This window comes from Paralichthys olivaceus, chromosome 22, assembly GCF_024713975.1.
Source record: "Paralichthys olivaceus isolate ysfri-2021 chromosome 22, ASM2471397v2, whole genome shotgun sequence".
Classification (NCBI taxonomy): Eukaryota; Metazoa; Chordata; class Actinopteri; order Pleuronectiformes; family Paralichthyidae; genus Paralichthys; species Paralichthys olivaceus.
This window is the reverse complement of record NC_091114.1, coordinates 5,734,507-5,749,631: the sequence shown is the minus strand read 5'-3', so window position 1 is coordinate 5,749,631 and position 15,125 is coordinate 5,734,507. Positions and strand designations below refer to the sequence as shown.

The following is a 15,125-nucleotide window of genomic DNA, read 5'->3' as shown; positions in this document are numbered from 1 at the left end:
TGGATCTAATTAGCATGGGTAAGACATGAGCATGTAAACTGGACTATGATAACACCTACTGAGCCAAAGGCTACGACACACTATTCACTATTCATCTCGTCTCAACAAGACAGAGGATTTAGATCAGTTGATGTTGGAGACAACTTGACTTTCCAGTGTTTCAACAAGAGGGAGGACATTAGGATTTATTGGTACAAGCAAACACCGGGACAGAAGCCTTGAATTATCTCAGTGACTTACAAATTCTCTAAAGATTTTTCATTATTTAATGAATTCAAGAACAATCCACGCTTCACTTCAGTTCAGATGCATCATTTTATCTTGTCTCAACAAGAGAGTGCATTTACATCAGTTGATGTTGGAGACAACTTGACTTTCCAGTGTTTCTATGAGAGGTTGGACAAGATGATTTATTGGTTCAAGCAAACACCAGGACAGAAGCCTCGAATTATCGCATTGACTTACAAATTCTCTAAAGAAATTTCGTTATTGAATGAATTAAAGAACAATCCACGCTTCACTCTGGAATCTACTGATGTTGTCAGTCACCTAAATATCTCAGATGTGCAACTTTCAGACTCAGCTACTTACTACTGTTTAAAGAGTCATTCATATATGTTTGAGTTTACGGAGGGCGTCACTGTCAGTGTGAAAGGTTCAGGGTTGAACATCCAGGCTCTGGTGCATCAGTCTGAGAACATCCAGCCAGGAGGCTCTGTGACTCTCAGCTGTACAGTTCACACTGGGACCTGTGGTGGAGAACACAGTGTTTACTGGTTCAAGAACTCTGAAGAACCTCAGTCAGGACTCATTTACACCCACGGAGACAGGAAGGATCAGTGTGAGAGGAAACCTGACACACAGACATACACCTGTGTCTACAACTTGTCAATGAGACTGAACCGTTCTCATGCTGGGACCTACTACTGTGCTGTCGCTGCATGTGGACACAGACTGTTTGGAAATGGGACCAAGCTGGACGTTGATGGTGAGTCTCATGTGATGAATAGTGATCATTACTTTAGGTTAAAAGTGTGTGATGTCTCCTGTCCTCTGTCTCTTTGCAGATGAGTTGGACAGGCTGGTGGTTTTCTTGAGTGCAACTTTGGCATTCACGACCGTGCTGAGTGTTTTACTGTCTTTCTCAATATGCATGATGAGGGTTCCAGGTAAATGCTACTATCTGTTCTTCATGATCCCAGTGATCATTATTTGATATTATTAAAAAGTATTTTGTCTTTTCAGATCCTCGTGCTCCATCCTCCAAATTAAATGCAAAGGTAAAGATGAGCTGTTGTGTTACTCTTCAAACACTTGTGCACATTGTCTGTCATGGTCAACAACTTGACTGAGTGTTTCTCATGCCCAGGATGAGCAGAGTGAAGACGACCCCTGCTACATTGCTCACAGGGAGATAAAGATGAACAGATCCAGAGGACAGAGGGATGATACCTGGAGTGAGTGTGTGTACTTGAGTGTGAGGCAGTAGAGCTGGACACCTCCTGTATTTGTCTCTGTGTCTAATCACCACATTAGTGTAGGTGTAACTATGTCTTTACTGACATCAGAACAGTTCTGTGTATAAGATGTTTACCTCCGTGTGAAACATGTAAAGCTTCAGTTTGCTATCATCTCAATAAAACTAGTTTTCCATTGTGTGCATGACTCTTTTCTACTGTGTCTGTTCATGCAAAGTAATGAAGGTAACAGTGGACAACGTGCATCCTGCAGCAGCATGAGCTTTCTTGTGAAGCCGAGTTTCAGCATTCACAGACCACACCTATCTGTCGGAAACATGGTGACCACATGCAAGCATCTTTTGATCATTTCCTTGTTGGCCCTAGTAGTGCTTTAGTTAGGTTTGCATGACTTATTATCATTGTGTGTACCAACCAAACATGTTATCTGCTGATGAGACAAAGTGATTTAAGACTATGTTCACCTCTATGAAGTGAGGACGTTGGCGGCAGCACTGATCTCAGAGATGCAGATCTCAAAACCTCAATATAGTTTAAAGCAAAAACTGCACAAGGCTCAGGGGAAAGACAAGTAATTTGAGTGAACTGAGCCTTTAATGTAGCGTGAGCAGCAGCAGGAGAAGAAGACTAAAGGAAATGATCGTGACAGCTTCACAGAATAAGTGGAAAGCTCATCTTTGGTAGAAAGGTTGTTGGAGACTAAAGGGCAGTAAGTGACGTAGCTCGACATTGTGAATAACAAAATCCTCTGAAGTTTCAGGATTAGAAAAGACAGAATATGAAAAAGAAAGAATTGGTGCTGAAAACTTGAACCATGAAGATGATAATGCTGATGATGAAGATGCAGACAACCTACATTACTCTGCTTTAATGGAGCACAGGTTCAGCAGAGCAAGAAGACAAACAGACGGTGACGGGAGTGAATGTGTGTACTCCAGTGTAAAGCAGTAGAGCTGAACATGTTTCACTTCCATACATTCTGAATGTAAAGCTTTTTAATGCAAAACAAATAAAGATATTAAATCAGCCAAACTAATTTGATGTTGTCAGTTGCCATATTTTCCACTCCCACTAAGTACAGAATATACTTCTTGAACTTAATTCAATTCAGTTTTATTTGTATAGCGCCAAATCATAATATACATTATCTCAATGCACTTTACATAGAAGGTCAAGACCTTAAAATCGTATTAAATATAGAGAAACCCAACAGTTCCCACAATGAGCAGCACTTTGGCGACTGTGGAGAGGAAAAACTCCCTCATTAACAGGGAGAAACCTCGAGCAGAACCAGGCTCAAATGTGGACGGTCGTCTGCCTCGACCGGTTGGGGTGAGCAAAGAAAAAGGGGGGAGGAGAGGAGAGATGGGTGGAAAAGAGGGGAGAGAAGAGAGAGTGATAGTGGGGAGGGGGAAGTAGAGGAGAACTTAACCACATGTTGTTGTTTAAACATTTCGTACACCTCACATGTGATGATCTTTATTTAGCCTCTGTGTGGTCGACAGTCTAAAGACCCTCTGCTCTCTTTGTCTGAGCACTTTCAAACAGGAAGTCTCTGCAGTGTCCTCACTTCACCCCAGCAGAATATTTAAGTAAACAGTAATGAAATGACCAGAAGTTGCTCTCATCAAGCAGTGTCATAAAATAGGGATTCAAAGTGTTAAACTCACACATATCCACAAATAAAATGTGAAATCATTACTCATGAAATCATATTTATTACTCTATCAACCACATGGTAGCCATGATCCAGTCTGTGGGACTTGAAAGGGGCAGATGAAGCAATAGAACAAGTTCCCCACAGCCCACAGCAAATAAAAAGAGATCTCACAAAATATGATCACATTTTCTGATGTAGTACACAAACCACTGCCCTCATCTTTGCTGATATCTTTTTGTTTTCAAGTCACACGTCGTAATAAACTATGAATGTGTGTCATGTACATGTCACGTCTGAAAGTTTCAAGAGCAGTTACTCTACAATGTGACTCTTAAAACTGTTTCCTCCACTGAGGAGGTTATGTTTTCACCCCTGTCTTGTCTGGTTGGCTGGTTGGGAGAGGGATAGAGCATGGGCCAAGAAATAACCCGTTACATTTGGGTTCAGATCTGGACAAAAGGGGCTGATCCAAGATTTTTCCATCACTTTCTTCAACATTGTAAGAAACATAATCTCTTGCATAACAGGGAAGAGGTAGAGACCTGCAGTAGTAGTAGTATAATGTACTCTAAGTGCTTCAGATGTCTCTCACCATGTGATTCTATTTAAAGAACAAAGATTCACATCATAGGTAGCAGTGATCATGTGATCAGTGTTGCCCTGCTGGCCAATCAACACAAGTCTTTACTCTGAAGAGAGGAGAAAGTGTCGGGCTGTTTGTCATTCAACACGACGATTTCAACATGATGACATCTCCGCAGTTCATTCTCTACCTGACATGTTTCCTCTTCGGGAAAATGGGTGAGTTGTGTGTTTTATAAATATTCAGTCGGTCCTGATGCTGATTACGATTTCATTTCTGTCACATAAAATTAACTGTTGTTTTGCTTTTCTCCTTTTTCTCTTCAGTTCAGATGCATCATTTTATCTTGTCTCATCAACACAGAGGATTTAAATCAGTTGATGTTGGAGACAACTTGACTTTCCAGTGTTTCTATGAGGGGGACTATAAGATTTATTGGTTCAAGCAAACACCAGGACAGAAGCCTCGAACTATCTCAGTGACTTACAAAGTCAGGAAAGAATTTTTGTTATTTAATGAATTCAAGAACAATCCACGCTTCACTCTGGAATCTACTGATGTTGTGAGTCACCTAAAAATCTCAGATGTGCAACTTTCAGACTCAGCTACTTACTACTGTTTAAAGAGTCATTCATATGTGTTTGAGTTCATGGAGGGCGTCACTGTCAGTGTGAAAGGTTCAGGGTTGAACATCCAGGCTCTGGTGCATCAGTCTGAGAACATCCAGCCAGGAGGCTCTGTGACTCTCAGCTGTACAGTTCACACTGGGACCTGTGGTGGAGAACACAGTGTTTACTGGTTCAAGAACTCTGAAGAACCTCAGTCAGGACTCATTTACACCCACGGAGACAGGAAGGATCAGTGTGAGAGGAAACCTGACACACAGACACACACCTGTGTCTACAACTTGTCACTGAGACTGAACCGTTCTCATGCTGGGACCTACTACTGTGCTGTCGCTGCATGTGGACACATACTGTTTGGAAACGGGACCAAGCTGGACGTTGATGGTGAGTCACTACCAGAGACTGTCTCACTTGATGTATTGTGACAGTTGGGACCAAACAATTGGTAAAATCCTGTCCTGTCTGAATGTCCCTCCTGACGGTGACCCAACAATGCTTCACCACCAGTGGACGGTGGTGGTGTGCACCACAACTAAGTAGAATTTTTTATTCATGATTATTATTGGTGATGATAACGATGATCATAGTAATGGTTATAATATACTGTTATTATAAATAACACTAGTGGTGACAAGACGTGAATTATTAAGTATGAGTGCAGCTTTTTTTCCTTTTCTTTTTTTCTCTTAATGATCATATTATTATTACTATTATTATTATTGTGATGGGGACATTATTGTTGTTATAGTGGTCAGATGGTTCATATCATTATATGATAATAATTATTATGCGATTATGAGTGTTAATATTATTACATGATTATTAGTTTTGATATTATATTTATTAATAATATGTTTTCTTTTTATATAGAAATGTCTTGTCTCTTGCAAAGTTTAATGAAAAATTAAAAAAGAGGAAACAGAATTACTAGAATTTCTCCTGTTGCAGATGAGGTGAACTGGATGGTGTTTTTCCTGAGTGGAGCTTTGACATTCACCATCAGTGTTTTGCTGGCTGTGTTACTGTACAAGATAAACAAGAGAACATGCTGGAGATGTTCAGGTAACCACTCATCTCTAGATAGAGTTCAGTTTAGATTTTGAGCAAAATGATAATAACACATTTTATTTCACGGCACCTTTCTAGATAAGGACACCTTAAAACATTTCATAAATAAATGCATGAATCATAGAACATGAATTAAAGTTTCATGTTTCACATTAAATTAAAAACCAAGGTTCAAATCAGGTTAAGAGGTAAAGGCACCTAACAGTACATGTGTGGACAAAAGAGTGACTCAAAGTTTTTATATGTGTTTCATACCCAGAGTCTAGTACACAACCATCATCTCCCTCCACAACAAATGCAGAGGTAAATATAATCTTTTTAGTGTGAAATTTACATTCCACAACAAATACGTTTTTCATCAGGAGCCATCTTGATGTACTTATATGTCGTTTCTAGGGCAACCAAGATGCAGATGGCCTCCATTACGCTGCGTTAAATGTGAAAGTGGCCAGCAGATCAAGACGACAGAGGGACAACACCAGGGTTGAATGTGTGTACTCAGGTGTTAAACTGTAGAATTGTGTGTTTTAGAACCGTCTTTGTTTGAGATGTGGGATTTCTCAGTCTTTCTTTAGTGGTGGAGCATGATTCTGGTCTATTATGCTTTTTTATCCTTTTTCCAAATATAAATGTTGCCTTTTTTGTGATTAATGATAAAATACAACAACAACGTGTGGGGGGGGGGGGCAATGTTTGGACAGTTGCTGTTGGTCTTTGTTGGTTTGACACTTTGACGATGACAGTTGGAAAACAATGATTAAACTTCATGTAATGAAAGTTTGTGGCTCCGTCTGTGTGTGTGTGTGCAGTGAGTGACGGCTGCGTTGTTGATCTGCTGTGTGTTCACATAGGGAGTGTGTCTGCTGAGAAGCTGCTACGTGAGGTGATGACGTCTGTATTTCCTTGAATAAAAGAAAGCTGCTTTTGTCTCGTGTTGGTCATAGTCAACTAGTATTTGCTACATTGGTAAATGCTTTGAACAGATAATAAACCTCTTCTTTATTATCATGACTCGTCACTGTAATAAGTGCTTCAGTTACCTTTATTTGACTTTTCATCCATTTTTTCCGTGATTTAAAATATGTTGGTGAGATAAAGAGACTCTCACAGTGTGAATTTCCTGAGAAGAACCCTAACTTGAAACATTGGTGGCAGTGAACATGTCATCACGTTTCTTCAGTAGGACACACAGAACAGTGTCACTGCAGATTGGCCAATCACAGTCTTGTCTCTGAAGACTGGAGAACGTGTCAAGATTCTTCTCATTTAAAACACAGGAATTCAAACATGATGACTTCTCTCAAGTTTGTCTTCTATCTCACATGTCTCTTCCCAGGGAACATGGGTGAGTTGTGTTTCTGTGACCTTTTCTTCACAATAACTCTTCATGCAATATCTCATCATATTTTCTTTCTATTTTCATTTCATCTGTTCTTATTCTCCTTGCCCTTCAGCTCACAGCTCATCTTATCTGCCCTCCATCGTGCATCAAGACAAACGGTCATCATCAGACAAAGTTGGAGACAATGTGACTTTGCCGTGTTTCTATAAAAGTGAGGATTCAGCATGGCTCCTCTGGTACAAACAAACTCCAGCACAGGAGGTTCATCTCCAGCTTTTACATGTTTAATGCCAAGACCACTTTTTTTAATGAATTCAAGGACAACCCACGCTTCACGCTGGGTTCTGAAAAAGGCACACATCACTTGACGATTTCTAATCTGAAAGTTTCAGACTCTGGTACTTACTACTGCACACAGCTACATGTTCGTCTTGACGTTTGCACAGGGCGTCACTGTCAGTGTGAAAGGTTCAGGGTTGAACCTCAGTCAAGACTCATTTACACCTACGGAGACAGGAACGATCAGTGTGAGAGGAAACCTGACACACAGACACACACCTGTGTCTACAACTTGTCAATGAGACTGAACCGTTCTCATGCTGGGACCTACTACTGTGCTGTCGCTGCATGTGGACATGTACTGTTTGGAAACGGGGCAGACCTGGACTTTAAACGTGAGTAACAGAGCTCATCTTGTTTAATGAAATAATATTTTGTATAAGTTTCTAATCAAATGTTGTAACAAGACAGAAATAAGCTCTTGTTCTCTGCAGATGAGTTGAAATCTCCCAGATCTCATGTTTATTTCTTGAGCGGAGCTCTGACAGCCACCATCTTCCTGTGAGTTTCTCTGGCTTCCTCCATGTATCAAACAATCAAGAGAAACAGCTGCTAGTGCACAGGTACGTGGAAACAGTTTCATCCAATAGCTTGCATTCACTGAATATAACTTCTGAATAAAGGAACATTTTGTGTGTTTTATAACCAGAGTCACAAGCAAGATCATCAGCTCCCCCCACAACAAATCCACAGGTGACGTTAATGACCATTCAAACATCCTTTTACCGTTTCAATTTCTATTTCTATCTATATAATATCCTAATCCGCCTCTACATGTTTTGTAACCAGGGTTACCGAGATGCAGACGACCTCCATTATGTAGTGTCCAGGCAGTAGAGCTGGACACCTTCTGTATTTGTCTCTGTGTCTAATCACCACATTAGTGTAGGTGTAACTATGTCTTTACTGACATCAGAACAGTTCTGTGTATAAGATGTTTACCTCCGTGTGAAACATGTAGAGCTTCTGTTTGCTATCATCTCAATAAAACTAGTTTTCCATTGTGTGCATGACTCTTTTCTACTGTGTCTGTTCATGCAAAGTAATGAAGGTAACAGTGGACGACGTGCATCCTGCCGCAGCATGAGCTTTCTTGTGAAGCCGAGTTTCACCGTTCACAGACCACACCTATCTGTCAGAAACATGGTGACCACATGCAAGCATCTTTTGATCATTTCCTTGTGGGCCCTAGTAGTGCTTTAGTTAGGTTTGCATGACTTATTATCATTGTGTGTACCAACCAAACATGTTATCTGCTGATGAGACAAAGTGATTTAAGACTACGTTCACCTCTATGAAGTGAGGACGTTGGCGGCAGCACTGATCTCAGAGATGCAGATCTCAAAACCTCAATATAGTTTAAAGCAAAAACTGCACAAGGCTCAGGGGAAAGACAAGTCATTTGAGTGAACTGAGCCTTTAATGTAGCGTGAGCAGCAGCAGGAGAAGAAGACTAAAGGAAATGATCGTGACAGCTTCACAGAATAAGTGGAAAGCTCATCTTTGGTAGAAAGGTTGTTGGAGACTAAAGGGCAGTAAGTGACGTAGCTCGACATTGTGAATAACAAAATCCTCTGAAGTTTCAGGATTAGAAAAGACAGATTATGAAAAATATAATTGGTGCTGAAAACTTGAACCATGAAGATGATAATGCTGATGATGAAGATGCAGACAACCTACATTACTCTGCTTTAATGGAGCACAGGTTCAGCAGAGCAAGAAGACAAACAGACGGTGACAGGAGTGAATGTGTGTACTCCAGTGTAAAGCAGTAGAGCTGAACATGTTTCACTTCCATACATTCTGAATGTAAAGCTTTTTAATGCAAAACAAATAAAGATATTAAATCAGCCAAACTAATTTGATGTTGTCAGTTGCCATATTTTCCACTCCCACTAAGTACAGAATAAAGTTCTTGAACTTAATTCAACTCAGTTTTATTTGTATAGCGCCAAATCATAATATACATTATCTCAAGGCACTTTACATAGAAGGTCAAGACCTTAAAATCGAATTGAATATAGAGAAACCCAACAGTTCCCACAATGAGCAGCACTTTGGCGACTGTGGAGAGGAAAAACTCCCTCATTAACAGGGAGAAACCTCGAGCAGAACCAGGCTCAATGTGGACGGTCATCTGCCTCGACCGGTTGGGGTGAGCAGAGAAAAAGGGGGGAGGAGAGGAGAGATGGGTGGAAAAGAGGGGAGAGAAGAGAGAGTGATAGTGGGGAGGGGAAAGTAGAGGAGAACTTAACCACATGTTGTTTAAACATTTCGTACACCTCACATGTGAGGATCTTTATTTAGCCTCTGTGTGGTCGACAGTCTAAAGACCCTCTGCTCTCTTTGTCTGAGCACTTTCAAACAGGAAGTCTCTGCAGTGTCTTCACTTCACCCCAGCAGAATATTTCAAGTAAACAGTAATGAAATGACCAGAAGTTGCTCTCATCAAGCAGTGTCATGAAATAGGGATTCAAAGTGTTAAACTCACACATATCCACAAATAAAATGTGAAATCATTACTCATGAAATCATATTTATTACTCCATCAACCACATGGTAGCCATGATCCAGTCTGTGGGACTTGAAAGGGGCAGATGAAGCAATAGAACAAGTTCCCCACAGCCCACAGCAAATAAAAAGAGATCTCACAAAATATGATCACATTTTCTGATGTAGTACACAAACCACTGCCCTCATCTTTGCTGATATCTTTTTGTTTTCAAGTCACACGTCGTAATAAACTATGAATGTGTGTCATGTACATGTCACGTCTGAAAGTTTCAAGAGCAGTTACTCTACAATGTGACTCTTAAAACTGTTTCCTCCACTAAGAAGTTATGTTTTCACCCCTGTCTTGTCTGGTTGGCTGGTTGGGAGAGGGATAGAGCATGGGCCAAGAAATAACCCGTTACATTTGGGTTCAGATCTGGACAAAAGGGGCTGATCCAAGATTTTTCCATCACATTCTTCAACATTGTAAGACACATAATCTCTTGCATAACAGGGAAGAGGTAGAGACCTGTAGTAGTAGTAGTATAATGTACTCTAAGTGCTTCAGATGTCTCTCACCATGTGATTCTATTTAAAGAACAAAGATTCACATCATAGGTGGCAGTGATCATGTGATCAGTGTTGCCCTGCTGGCCAATCAACACAAGTCTTTACTCTGAAGAGAGGAGAAGGTGTCGGGCTGTTTGTCATTCAACACGACGATTTCAACATGATGACATCTCCGCAGTTCATTCTCTACCTGACATGTTTCCTCTTCGGGAAAATGGGTGAGTTGTGTGTTTTATAAATATTCAGTCGGTCCTGATGCTGATTACGATTTCATTTCTGTCACATAAAATTAACTGTTGTGTTGCTTTTCTCCTTTTTCTCTTCAGTTCAGATGCATCATTTTATCTTGTCTCATCAACACAGAGGATTTAGATCAGTTGATGTTGGAGACAACTTGACTTTCAAGTATTTCTATGAGAGGGAGGACAAGATGATTTATTGGTTCAAGCAAACACCAGGACAGAAGCCTCGAATTATCTCAGTGACTTACAAGTTATCAAAAACTTTTTCATCATTAAACGAATTCAAGAACAATCCACGCTTCACTCTGGAATCTACTGATGTTGTGAGTCACCTAAAAATCTCAAATGTGCAACTTTCAGACTCAGCTACTTACTACTGTTTCAAGAGTAATTCATATGAGTTTGAGTTCATGGAGGGCGTCACTGTCAGTGTGAAAGGTTCAGGGTTGAACATCCAGGCTCTGGTGCATCAGTCTGAGAACATCCAGCCAGGAGGCTCTGTGACTCTCAGCTGTACAGTTCACACTGGGACCTGTGATGGAGAACACAGTGTTTACTGGTTCAAGATCTCTGAAGAACCTCAGTCAGGACTCATTTACACCCACGGAGACAGGAAGGATCAGTGTGAGAGGAAACCTGACACACAGACACACACCTGTGTCTACAACTTGTCAATGAGACTGAACCGTTCTCATGCTGGGACCTACTACTGTGCTGTCGCTGCATGTGGACACATACTGTTTGGAAACGGGACCAAGCTGGACGTTGATGGTGAGTCACTACCAGAGACTGTCTCACTTGATGTATTGTGACAGTTGGGACCAAACAATTGGTAAAATCCTGTCCTGTCTGAATGTCCCTCCTGACGGTGACCCAACAATGCTTCACCACCAGTGGACGGTGGTGGTGTGCACCACAACTAAGTAGAATTTTTTATTTATGATTATTATTGGTGATGATAACGATGATCATAGTAATGGTTATAATATACTGTTATTATAAATAACACTAGTGGTGACAAGACGTGAATTATTAAGTATGAGTGCAGCTTTTTTTCCCTCCATGATCATATTATTATTATTATTATTAATATTGTGATGGGGACATTATTGTTGTTATAGTGGTCAGATGGTTCATATCATTATATGATCATTATTATTACATGATTGTTAGTTTTGTTATTATAATTATTAATATTTTTTTTCTTCTAATATAGAAATGTCTTGTGTTGTCTCTTGCAAAGTTAAATTAAAAATTAAAAAAGATGAAATAGAATTACTAGAATTTCTCCTGTTGCAGATGAGGTGAACTGGACGGTGTTTTTCCTGAGTGGAGCTTTGACATTCACCATCAGTGTTTTGCTGGCTGTGTTACTGTACAAGATAAACAAGAGAACATGCTGGAGATGTTCAGGTAACCACTCATCTCTAGATAGAGTTCAGTTTAGCTTTTGAGCAAAATGATAATAATACATTTATTTCACGGCACCTTTCTAGATAAGGACACCTTAAAACATTTCATAAATAAATGCATGAATTAAAGTTTCATGTTTCACATTAAATTAAAAACCAAGGTTCAAATCAGGTTAAGAGGTAAAGGCACCTAACAGTACATGTGTGGACAAAAGAGTGACTCAAAGTTTTTATATGTGTTTCATACCCAGAGTCTTGTACACAACCATCATCTCCCTCCACAACAAATGCAGAGGTAAATATAATCTTTTTAAGTGTGAAATTTACATTCCGCAACAAACACGTTTTTCATCAGGAGCCATCTTGATGTACTTATATGTCGCTTCTAGGGCAACCAAGATGCAGATGGCCTCCATTACGCTGCGTTAAATGTGAAAGTGGCCAGCAGATCAAGACGACAGAGGGACAACACCAGGGATGAATGTGTGTACTCAGGTGTTAAACTGTAGAATTGTGTGTTTTAGAACCGTCTTTGTTTGAGATGTGGGATTTCTCAGTCTTTCTTTAGTGGTGGAGCATGATTCTGGTCTATTATGCTTTTTTATCCTTTTTCCAAATATAAATGTTGCTTTTTTTGTGATTAATGATAAAATACAACAACAACGTGTGGGGGGGGGGCAATGTTTGGACAGTTGCTGTTGGTCTTTGTTGGTTTGACACTTTGACGATGACATGTGGAAAACAATGATTAAACTTCATGTCATGAAAGTTTGTGGCTCCGTCTGTGTGTGTGTGTGCAGCGAGTGACGGCTGCGTCGTTGATCTGCTGTGTGTTCACATAGGGAGTGTGTCTGCTGAGAAGCTGCTACGTGAGGTGATGACGTCTGTATTTCCTTGAATAAAAGAAAGCTGCTTTTGTCTCGTGTTGGTCATAGTCAACTAGTATTTGCGACATTGGTAAATGCTTTGAACAGAAAATAAACCTCTTCTTTATTATCATGACTCGTCACTGTAATAAGTGCTTCAGTTACCTTTATTTGACATTCTATCCGTTTGCAATTAAACTTAAATTATATCATTTCTATTAATTGTAACATTTATGATAATTTTAATTGTTAATGACAATAAAGTAAAATGATCACATATTCATGTTACTGTATGTGTTCAGCATAATGGTGATCAGCTTCATGCCATGTATGTCATTACTGTGTGTACCTGTGATTTATTTATTCTGTGATTTAAAATATGTTGGTGAGATAAAGAGTCTCTCACAGTGTGAAATTTCTGAGAAGGCCCCTAACTTGAAACATTGGTGGCAGTGAACATGTCATCACGTTTCTTCAGTAGGACACACAGAACAGTGTCACTGCAGATTGGCCAATCACAGTCTTGTCTCTGAAGACTGGAGAACGTGTCAAGATTCTTCTCATTTAAAACACAGGAATTCAAACATGATGACTTCTCTCAAGTTTGTCTTCTATCTCACATGTCTCTTCCCAGGGAACATGGGTGAGTTGTGTTTCTGTGACCTTTTCTTCACAATAACTCTTCATGCAATATCTCATCATATTTTCTTTCTATTTTCATTTCATCTGTTCTTATTCTCCTTGCCCTTCAGCTCACAGCTCATCTTATCTGCCCTCCATCGTGCATCAAGACAAACGGTCATTATCAGACAAAGTTGGAGACAATGTGACTTTGCCGTGTTTCTATAAAAGTGAGGATTCAGCATGGCTCCTCTGGTACAAACAAACTCCAGCACAGGAGGTTCATCTCCAGCTTTTACATGTTTAATGCCAAGACCACTTTTTTTAATGAATTCAAGGATGCTGGGTTCTGAAAAAGGCACACATCACTTGAAGATTTCTAATCTGAAAGTTTCAGACTCTGGTACTTACTACTGCACACAGCTACATGTTCGTCTTGACGTTTGCACAGGGCGTCACTGTCAGTGTGAAAGGTTCAGGGTTGAACATCCAGGCTCTGGTGCATCAGTCTGAGAACATCCAGCCAGGAGGCTCTGTGACTCTCAGCTGTACAGTTCACACTGGGACCTGTGGTGGAGACCACAGTGTTTACTGGTTCAAGAACTCTGAAGAACCTCAGTCAGGACTCATTTACATCCACGGAGACAGGAAGGATCAGTGTGAGAGGAAACCTGACACACAGACACACACCTGTGTCTACAACTTGTCAATGAGACTGAACCGTTCTCATGCTGGGACCTACTACTGTGCTGTCGCTGCATGTGGACACATACTGTTTGGAAACGGGACCAAGCTGGACTTTAAACGTGAGTAACAGAGCTCATCTTGTTTAATGAAATAATATTTTGTATAAGTTTCTAATCAAATGTTGTAACAAGACAGAAATAAGCTCTTGTTCTCTGCAGATGAGTTGAAATCTCCCAGATCTCATGTTTATTTCTTGAGCGGAGCTCTGACAGCCACCATCTTCCTGTGAGTTTCTCTGGCTTCCTCCATGTATCAAACAATCAAGAGAAACAGCTGCCAGTGCACAGGTACGTGGAAACAGTTTCATCCAATAGCTTGCATTCACTGAATATAACTTCTGAATAAAGGAACATTTTGTGTGTTTTATAACCAGAGTCACAAGCAAGATCATCAGCTCCCCCCACAACAAATCCACAGGTGACGTTAATGACCATTCAAACATCCTTTTACCGTTTCAATTTCTATTTCTATCTATATAATATCCTAATCCGCCTCTACATGTTTTGTAACCAGGGTTACCGAGATGCAGACGACCTCCATTATGCTGCTTTGAATGTAAACTTCTCCAACAGATCAAGACCACAGAGGGACAACAGAAAGGCTGAATGTGTGAACTCAGGAATAAAGCAGTGAAAGTGTGCAGTGCAGGAAACCACAAATGATGTTGTTGCACCTATGGGCTTTTTATACTAATACTGTAGTGTCCAGGCAGTAGAGCTGGACACCTCCTGTATTTGTCTCTGTGTTTAATCACCACATTAGTGTAGGTGTAACTATGTCTTTACTGACATCAGAACAGTTCTGTGTATAAGATGTTTACCTCCGTGTGAAACATGTAAAGCTTCAGTTTGCTATCATCTCAATAAAACTAGTTTTCCATTGTGTGCATGACTCTTTTCTACTGTGTCTGTTCATGCAAAGTAATGAAGGTAACAGTGGACGACGTGCATCCTGCCGCAGCATGAGCTTTCTTGTGAAGCCGAGTTTCACCGTTCACAGATCACACCTATCTGTCGGAAACATGGTGACCACATGCAAGCATCTTTTGATCATTTCCTTGTTTGCCCTAGTAGTGCTT

The 15,125-nt window shown here is 40.3% G+C and overlaps 3 protein-coding genes and 1 pseudogene across 3 annotated transcripts; all 4 read left to right on the top strand.

Moving 5' to 3' along the window:
- Positions 1–306: 306 nt before the first annotated feature.
- LOC138406650 (uncharacterized) lies at positions 307–1,606 on the top strand. The gene is made up of 4 exons (XM_069519239.1): positions 307–988; positions 1,068–1,169; positions 1,246–1,280; positions 1,370–1,606. The coding sequence occupies exons 1-4, from the start codon at positions 307–309 to the stop codon at positions 1,487–1,489; spliced, it is 939 nt and encodes a 312-aa protein (XP_069375340.1). The 3' UTR covers positions 1,490–1,606.
- A 2,257-nt stretch (positions 1,607–3,863) lies between these two features.
- On the top strand, positions 3,864–6,423 carry LOC138406457 (uncharacterized). Its single transcript, XM_069518780.1, has 5 exons — positions 3,864–3,939; positions 4,048–4,731; positions 5,296–5,409; positions 5,675–5,718; positions 5,812–6,423. Exons 1-5 carry the CDS (start codon positions 3,882–3,884, stop codon positions 5,929–5,931), a joined length of 1,020 nt encoding a protein of 339 aa, XP_069374881.1. The 5' UTR covers positions 3,864–3,881; the 3' UTR covers positions 5,932–6,423.
- Positions 6,424–10,319: 3,896 nt separating this feature from the next.
- On the top strand, positions 10,320–12,322 carry LOC138406649 (uncharacterized). The gene is made up of 5 exons (XM_069519238.1): positions 10,320–10,386; positions 10,486–11,172; positions 11,701–11,814; positions 12,065–12,108; positions 12,203–12,322. The coding sequence occupies exons 1-5, from the start codon at positions 10,320–10,322 to the stop codon at positions 12,320–12,322; spliced, it is 1,032 nt and encodes a 343-aa protein (XP_069375339.1).
- Positions 12,323–13,264: 942 nt separating this feature from the next.
- LOC138406648 (uncharacterized) lies at positions 13,265–14,680 on the top strand (annotated as a pseudogene).
- The last annotated feature ends 445 nt before the right edge of the window (positions 14,681–15,125 follow it).

What these genes read in the sequence shown, in the direction of transcription:
- LOC138406457 (XM_069518780.1), top strand. Translation starts at nt 3,882, where the DNA reads ATGATGACATCTCCGCAGTTCATTCTCTACCTGACATGTTTCCTCTTC. An exon ending in TTTCCTCTTCGGGAAAATGG is followed by an intron (nt 3,940 to 4,047) that starts GTGAGTTGTGTG and finishes TTTTCTCTTCAG; the next exon opens with TTCAGATGCATCATTTTATC. An exon ending in GACCAAGCTGGACGTTGATG is followed by an intron (nt 4,732 to 5,295) that starts GTGAGTCACTAC and finishes CTCCTGTTGCAG; the next exon opens with ATGAGGTGAACTGGATGGTG.
- LOC138406650 (XM_069519239.1), top strand. Translation starts at nt 307, where the DNA reads ATGCATCATTTTATCTTGTCTCAACAAGAGAGTGCATTTACATCAGTT. An exon ending in GACCAAGCTGGACGTTGATG is followed by an intron (nt 989 to 1,067) that starts GTGAGTCTCATG and finishes GTCTCTTTGCAG; the next exon opens with ATGAGTTGGACAGGCTGGTG. An exon ending in ATGCATGATGAGGGTTCCAG is followed by an intron (nt 1,170 to 1,245) that starts GTAAATGCTACT and finishes TTGTCTTTTCAG; the next exon opens with ATCCTCGTGCTCCATCCTCC.
- LOC138406649 (XM_069519238.1), top strand. Translation starts at nt 10,320, where the DNA reads ATGATGACATCTCCGCAGTTCATTCTCTACCTGACATGTTTCCTCTTC. An exon ending in CGGGAAAATGGGTGAGTTGT is followed by an intron (nt 10,387 to 10,485) that starts GTGTTTTATAAA and finishes TTTTCTCTTCAG; the next exon opens with TTCAGATGCATCATTTTATC. An exon ending in GACCAAGCTGGACGTTGATG is followed by an intron (nt 11,173 to 11,700) that starts GTGAGTCACTAC and finishes CTCCTGTTGCAG; the next exon opens with ATGAGGTGAACTGGACGGTG.